Here is a 7,865-nt window from a genome sequence, read left to right on the forward strand (position 1 = left end):
TGAAGTGTTTGATGAAACGTCTTCTGTGTGTGTAACAGGTTCGCCCACCCAGACCTCATGTCGTTAAGAGACCCAAGAGCAATATTGCTGTGGAGGGAAGAAGAACTTCAGTTTCTAGCCCAGAACAGTGAGTACTTTGCTGCTGTGCTCTGGTCGTGCTGCTGTCGATGATCAGTGCATTCAGAACTGGAACTACCCAAAGGAGAAATTAAAAATACTACAGATTAAAGTAATGTTTTAACAAGCAGAAAAATTGGTTTTTAGCTTTTGGAGCATTTTAGAGGAAGTGTGAAAAAGCAAGAAACCGAAGTTTACTTATTAGAAAATCCTAGTTTGCCAAATTAGACATAGTCTGATCAAGCTGTGTAGTGAAAGTTTTCGGGTTTGGGGGGTCTGTTCACTTCTTACTTGTGTTGTGTTTTGAACAGTGCTGTAAATGAAATTGTTGGCCACATCCCTGCAAATCCACCGTTCTTGCCAGGCTTTACCTGGAAGACAGAGAATTGTTCGCTTTACAGTGATGGCGGTGAGGGTTGTGTCTCACAGAGTCCCATTAACAGAAGGTCTGTAACGAGCTCCGTAGTGAGGGCTTGCAGAGCTTAACTGTCCTGCATAGTAAAAGCAAATTCATCGTCTCTTTACATTGGACTTTGAAGTAAATGGGGAGTGTTCCAAGTAATTGTACTGCTGTGGCCTACTGCTCATGTGTAAAGTGCCTTGGTTTCCAACGTCTCTCTTGTTCCTGGGAGCAGTATATTCTGGTACCGTGGAGGGATTTTTTCAGGGTTTCACGCATGTCACATATTAAAGTACTTTGTAAAAAGATGACAGTACTGTGTATTGTTGCAGGTATTCTCAGCACGTTGCCATAGTTGAGTTAAACATTAGGCCATCAAGTGAAAACCTAAAAGAGAATGGGTATATTGAACCTTGCCCGCAGAGCCCAGAAGCCACTACTGCGTGTGACATAAACTGGCATTCCCCGCCAGTCTGCGATGACTTCATTGTCCATAGTGAAATGCTTTAGCCCGAGAGCACAGGATATTTGTTGTATCTGAAGATAAGTAAGCAGGGTGGTTCCTTTAAACACACCTTTGCCCCACAGGGGTGCCAGTTCCCTGTCACCACTGTCTATGTGGGGAAAAGAGGTGGAGGTTGGTCCCCACCACCCCCCAAAGTCAAGTGTGTGGCTGGCTTTTTCCCAGCCACTCTAGGATGGGGACATAGTCTGGCTTTTAGCTAAAATGAGTGGTCACTCTTAAATTCTACAGCATTATTTACCTATTTTATAGTGGAATTTGGTTGCCCTCTTGTGGAGTAGAGTGCAGTCCTGCAAAAGGGCTTGTGCTGTTAGAGGGTGGCAGCTGTCCCTGCACAGAGATTATAGGGATTTCTTAATGAAGGCTTTTTCGTAATCTGATGACTCGCTGTCTGTAAGGGAAGGATGATTGAGTCAGTTGGAGCATTCCGTGTGTTTCATATGAAGGACTGCACATGTTTGCAGTCAGAAGCTGCTTGATGTTCCAGTATGGCCAATTGCTGACATGGATTTTCAATTCCTGCCAGTATCAGAACAGAAATAAACATAAACACGAATGATAAACGTCATATTTATACTAGAGCTAGTAACGTATTGAATTACAATTCTTATTTTACTTGATTTGAATTTATTGCTGTTAATTTTAGTGAGTCTTTACAATTCAACTGCTTTCACGGAGTAAACTAAAATTTACAATCATCTACAAAAGTTAATGAAAGTGCTTTGTAGCTGTAAACTGACTTGTTTCTTCAAGAGCGTTTTACTGATAGATTTTTCTGTCTTTCAAATGTGGAAGGAAACCAGGTAGTGTTGCTAATTCCACTGGCACTTGCTGTGTGGTGCCTGTTGTGGTCTCTCCCTGCCGTTTCCCAGCTTCGATATTTTCGCCAGTTCAAACACATCTCACAGCAGGCCCCGAGGGATTTTCATTCTTTCCTGTTGTCAGCTTCAGTTGGTGAAGCAAACTTTGACATAAGTACTTCCAGACAGGTAATTGTGGAGTATTGCACTGGTTCGAGTGTTTTAATAAGAACAAGTGGGGCTGGGGCAGGGAGACAAGACATCCAACACACAGCAACGGTGACACTGGCGTTACAGTTGTGGTTTTGGAAGTACAAGTGGAGGAAATATCTAACCTTGTGCTTAAATGAAGCTCAAATGAATGGCTTACCTAAGAGAGAACTTCAGGCGAATGCCTTTGAAGTAGGTAATGACTCAGTAATCTCCATCTTCTTCTTTGCTGTTCATCTCGGGATGAGATTTTTAATAAAGGAAAAATATTGTGTTTTTAAATAATAATTAAATGTAGGATTTTCAGGACATCTTTCATAAACTTTCTTTTTTCTGTCTCAGTAAGAAATAATTATATATATCATAATAATATTGTTCTGAAATGAAAACATAAAGCCAGATGTTGTCTCTTTAAAAAATTTTATTGTTTTCTCTCTTGGATTTTACTGAAATGAATGAAAGCATCACAGTGCACATCTGCACTCGTGTTACTTGCTGGCGAAGGACTGCCCGTATTCCAGATCTGAGGAGGTTCCAGGAGAGCAGCAGCAGTGCTGGGATGGTGCTTTTCTTAAACTGCACCAAATTTTTAGCTTGATTGCGCAGGTTCCAAACCTGATTTATTATAAAAGCTGGTTCCTTCTCTCGTGTGTGGGATACGTCTGGGAGCAGGACCGTCTGTTCAACGAGAAGTTTCTCGCTCTATTTAAAAATAACACTGACCTGTTGGTCTGGAGTGATCGCACGAAGGGTTCAGGGACAGTTCCTGGGGTATCTGACTCCTTATCTCAGGCCGTGCCTTTTGCACCCCCTTCCAGCATCGTCCCCAGGGCCTGTGCCCCAAACCACTGCGAGCTCCTGTTGCAGGGCACCCCCTTCTCCCCTGTAGTGTTGGGTGTCGTTTCTGAAATTTGATTATTTATTATGTAGGCATCTTTTCAGCTGTTACGTTGTTAAAGCATTTCTTACCATACTAGCACATTTTTATCTTCTGCTATGTGAGGGGTTTTTCTAATGAGTCTAAAAGAAAAGCATCGTTTTGGGGGTTTATGTGCTCATTTAAATCCAATTAAAACACAGGAGGGCGGGAGCAGTGACTTCAAGGAACACCCAAGATTATTGCTGACGTCGGTTGTTGAACCATCATATTTAAAAGAGCTGGTGGGAGAACTGTTGTTTCCTCCCTCAAGATTTTCAGTGTATTTTTTTTCTATTTCAATAGAAAGTTTATTTTTTTTACAATTTTATCAATAACTCAACATTTGTGATGTTTGAGTCTTAAAAAATTCTCATTAAATCTAAAATGTATACTTTAAAAAAAAAACTTTTTTAGTTATAAGGTAACAGGAAGAATTTGTAGATGAGAGCGCAGAAAACCCCGGATTACCACCTGGGGCAATCCTCGGCACGTGGGACTTGGCTCCTTGAACACAAGGTAGTTGTTCTCAGAAATAAGATGTTGCATTTTACGGATAGGCAGTTTTTTGAGAGCTCTCTTTTACACCACAGCAAGGACTCCTATTAAATGTGGAATGGGCTTCCAGAGCGCTCTAGGATCTGTCTCCTGGCTTCCAGGGCGTGCAGAGTGGGAGGAAATTAAAACAGGCAATCAGAGGGTCAGGCGCATAATTAACAGCGTGTCAAGAGGTTCCAGGCTGGCTCAGCCCATGGCGGGTGCCTCAGCCGTTCATTAGGGCTCCTCACACGTCAGGGAGGACCTGGTGGAGGAGCTAATGGCTTTCCCTTGCACCATGGGAACGGGGACAGACTGCAGTGCAATAGGGGTTATTACCCTGAATTTGGGATGGAGTCGGCGTGATGGCTGCGTCCAGCAGGACGGGCTCACGAGGCACAGTAAATTCTAGTTGTTGTAACCGGGCAGTGCCGCACAGCATTGCTGTATGGTGAAGGTTTCCACGGCACCACCGCAAGCAAGGATCCCTGCGCAGGGAGGAAGCCAAGCCAGCAGGTACCTGTTTGAACAGAGATGACTGGGATCTTGAGGAAAGTCCTGCAGGCTGTGGCAGACTGGGCTGGCTGCGTGCTGTGGGTCCTCTGTCTTGGGGGCTTTGCCGTGGGGTGCAGCGAGGGTGGTGCCAAGAGAGCAGGTGCCCAGCCAAGGGACGGCGAGAGACGAAGGGCGAGCAGCGGGGATGTGGCGCAGACCTTGCCACACGTACACACAGCGCCAGGCAGAGCTGCCCTGCGCACCTTGGTGATCCCAGTTCTCCCACCTTTCCACTGCTATGGTTTCCAGGAAACGTCCGTTTTGGGGCCTGTTTCTGCTGTGGAGTGAACCTACCAAACGCGTGTGGCTTGGCTTTGTAAAGGGGTACAGTGCCTGCAGGGGAAATGGGTGAATGATCCTTGGGACTGAATCACAGGACAAACATGTGGAATGTCTTGGTAGAATCCTGCACCTACATGTGTCAGAGCAGGCAGAGGAGCCATCCAGCTCGTTCCCAGTTTAAATTCTTTGTTAATATTTCCGGCCCTCTAGAAAATTTGTAAGAAGTTCATAAAAACGGTGAAACCTTTGGTTACTGCCCTCACTGGGTGCAGTGATCACGAGCTGTTGTTTTTGTTACCCTGCTTGGGTGACTTGTGATACAAGTTTTTCGGTTGTTTTAATCTGAACTATCCTTTATGCTATTTTTTTGTCTTCTAGAAATACTCTGCTCCTATGAACCCTCACAGTATTCAAAGGGACACTTCAAAATATTTTAATGTTTTTGTTAGCTCGCACTCGGTGTGCTGAGCATTCAGAATACGCAGGAGAAGATCCCAGTGCTCGGGCTGTGCTTTGTTCACATTGAATGGTTCCTCGGTAATCCCCTCGCTCCCGAGTCTCCCGTTTCACAGTGGCGAGAAAAAGCCCGTGCATCCAAATCCCTCATTCTCCTCCTTTTACTGTTTAAGGGGGACAAATTCCTTAATTCCCTAGAGCTGCTGTACAGTTACTCTTTAAAAAAATATATGGCAAAGAAAAATCATCCCTCATATTTGGGAAGCCCTTTTTAGAAGAATAATGGCAAGAAGTCCCTTTGTGCCATAAGCTCTGTAATCAAGCAAAAGCAACGCAGTTAACAAAATACACAGATTTAATTTTCTTGTAACCAAAGTATCTTTTAAAGTTATTACAACATTCTCCTTATTAACTCCCATATCCTGCACTCACGTTTTCTGTATATATTTTTTTCCATCTCAAGTACATTTAGGTGTCAATTAAATTTGAAATATCTACATTTGTCAGCATTTCATTTTTGGCCAGTGTGATGTGCTGCTGATTTGTCCACGCATCCTGACACATGAAAAAAGCTCCCGAGATGCAGATCTTCCTCATTAAAAACGAACCCCACACTATCATAATGGTACGCAGAGCCATGGAGCGCATCCCCGGCTTTATTGCGCCGTGTTTCTGACATGATATTTAAAAAGGAACAGCCGCGGCTGTCAGTACTGTCATATGCTGGTGCTAACCGAAGACGTGTTAAACTAAACATTAGAAGGAGATCAGCAAGTCATCTGCATGGGAGCCAGGCGCAGAGACGAGGGAGGCAGGAGCGGCGCAGTCGTGTGGAGATGATGAGGGCTGGGGCTGTGACGGCCGCGTCCTTTCTTCCCGCTCGGAGCGGGCCCTGCCTGCACACGGCGTTGGCTGGGGACACCAGGGCTGCGCGGAGCTCCCGGCGGGTTAATGAGCAGACGGGCATTTTGGGGGGTTCTGCTGCCTCCGGCTAATGAAAAATTTAAACCTGGGCAATTTGAGGTTGTTAATCCCTTATTTTGAACCAATACATAGATACAGCACACCAGTAGTGAAACGTGAACGCTTGCTTTTCTCCAATGAGGAGATCCCACTTTCATTTAAGGAGTTTTGCACTAGCGACAGAACTCGTGGATATGAACTTGCTATTATCTCCAGTCTTATTTGCCCTGGTCTGCACTGCAGTGCAATTGATCACCCAGCTGCATCCTGTCTTACTTCTTCATAGTTTGGTCAATACGTGCACGCAGACACAATGCATTTGAGTTTAGCATAGTCTGAAGGCAAACAAAAGGTGTCCGAGGCAGTGCTTTAAGGGCAGCTGCTCCAGTGCGTTTGTTACATGCAGTTACCAGCACTTGGTGCATCAGCACCATACGGGGAAATGCAGGATCGCTCCTGACTTCTGGAAATAACTTCAGACTTTCTGGAATCCTGTTAAGTGATAATTTACTCTCCTAGGACAAAAAGCAATGTGTACATAAGTTTAAAAGAAATATTTTTAAAGTATCTCTGATTATTTTTTTTTTAGTTATTGTTATTTAGTTATTTAGTTTTTGTTAATGTGAATTGAAATCTGTGGATAATAGTCACTTAAAAAAAAGAAAGAAAAGTTAAGCAAACATTATAACAAATTTTTCCTAACGCAGTGGCACCACCCCACCTTCCCTGGGTGCCCGTTACAGCAGAAGAGAGGAAAAGACCAGCTCTGCACCAGCTTCAACTGGAGTACCACAGACCGTGCTTTAACACTCAGCTGCATTCACTGCCACCGCTAATTTAGACTTTTTATTAATTAGCTCTGCCCTGATTGTGAACAAACGTCTGTTCACCGTGGCAGCTCGGGCCCTCTTGAGCTGTCGGTTGCGGGGTCCAACTTCTCTTTTTCTGACCTCACCTTTTTGCCTGGTTTCATAAGTTTTTCATATAGTTCTTTAGTGACCGAGACAGAAGAACTGAACGTGGAGGCTGGTAACGAATTCAAGCGCCGCTAGAGGCAGCTGGTTAATGTGTCTGTGCTATACAGGTGACAAATCAAATTCCCTCTCTTTCTATCCATGCTTTTGGTCTTGGTTTCAGCGTATCCTTGTTGTATCTGTACCATCCGTAGTGGTGGGATCCACTTGCCTTGCTCTGTGGTGCCTGCAGGATGGGACCCGTTCTTCTCTCCATGTGATGGGCCTGGTTCTGCGTACACTGCAATAGCAGATTTTATTCTGGACTTCAGTCGGAGCAAAACGAGGCTCCTGTCTCTGTCCTGTGTTGCTTTGCATCATTCACGGTGTGTGTTTTGAGTCACTGCAATAGCCAGGATATGACCGGTGATGTGTGGCTGATAAAATGGAGTTGTTTGGGAACAGAGCTCAGTCGATGGTTGAAACGACGTTTGCTCCTGTGATCCCAGGGGTTTCTTGCCATTGTTCTGGTGCTGAGGGGAAGGACAGGGCCCTGCCAATGATGCTCTCTACATTAGCCTGAGGTCTGGTCCGTGAGGCACAGAAAGGTGCTTTGTAAGGCCACTGAAAAGAGGGTTTCTTGGGGGTTTTCGATTTCCACACATGTGCATTTAGGCAGACTGTCAGTCTAAATACCTGTAAAGCAGAGGTAGATCTGGTATCTGCTTGTTGTAGTTGGGGCTCAGAGAATCTGAGGAGCAACGCCGTATTTGTGAAGAACAAAAGCTGCCCTGCTCTCTGGAAAAGGTGGGGAAAAGGGGGGTTCTGCACCGGCCGCTGCTGCAGCGTGGGTGTGACTGCAGCTCTCGGTGCCCTTCCACTCCTGGCCTGCGGACGCTTCTGCGACAGTTGCACTTTCTGCCTGAAAAGCAGAGCAGTTCACCCGCAGAGAGCTCTGCGGTGGCAGGCAGTCACGTTCAGCAGTGATTTAGAGTGCAAGTCTCTGGGTTTCTCTTCTCCTCTGTAGCTTTGAATGTGACAACCTGATAACTTGATAACTTCCTTTTCTCTTCCTGTTTCCCCCAGCCTTGTAAAGCCTATGCGACACTATACAGTCTTCCTCTCTGAGGACTCTTCTGATGATGAATTTCAG

The 7,865-nt window shown here is 45.1% G+C and overlaps 1 protein-coding gene across 1 annotated transcript in view; it reads left to right on the forward strand.

Annotated features, from left to right (window-relative positions):
• Positions 1–7,865, forward strand: part of DENND1A (DENN/MADD domain containing 1A) — a gene marked incomplete at its 5' end in the record, with an annotated part of 93,160 nt that overhangs the window by 79,889 nt on the left and 5,406 nt on the right. The window contains 2 exons of the mRNA XM_010189925.1: positions 39–127; positions 7,799–7,865. The exon at positions 7,799–7,865 is cut by the window's right edge and continues 83 nt beyond it. Coding sequence (XP_010188227.1) covers positions 39–127; positions 7,799–7,865 — 156 coding nt within the window. The remainder of the gene's footprint in view (positions 1–38; positions 128–7,798) is intronic.

This window comes from Mesitornis unicolor, unplaced genomic scaffold (genome assembly GCF_000695765.1).
Source record: "Mesitornis unicolor isolate BGI_N332 unplaced genomic scaffold, ASM69576v1 scaffold5588, whole genome shotgun sequence".
NCBI lineage: Eukaryota > Metazoa > Chordata > Aves > Mesitornithiformes > Mesitornithidae > Mesitornis > Mesitornis unicolor.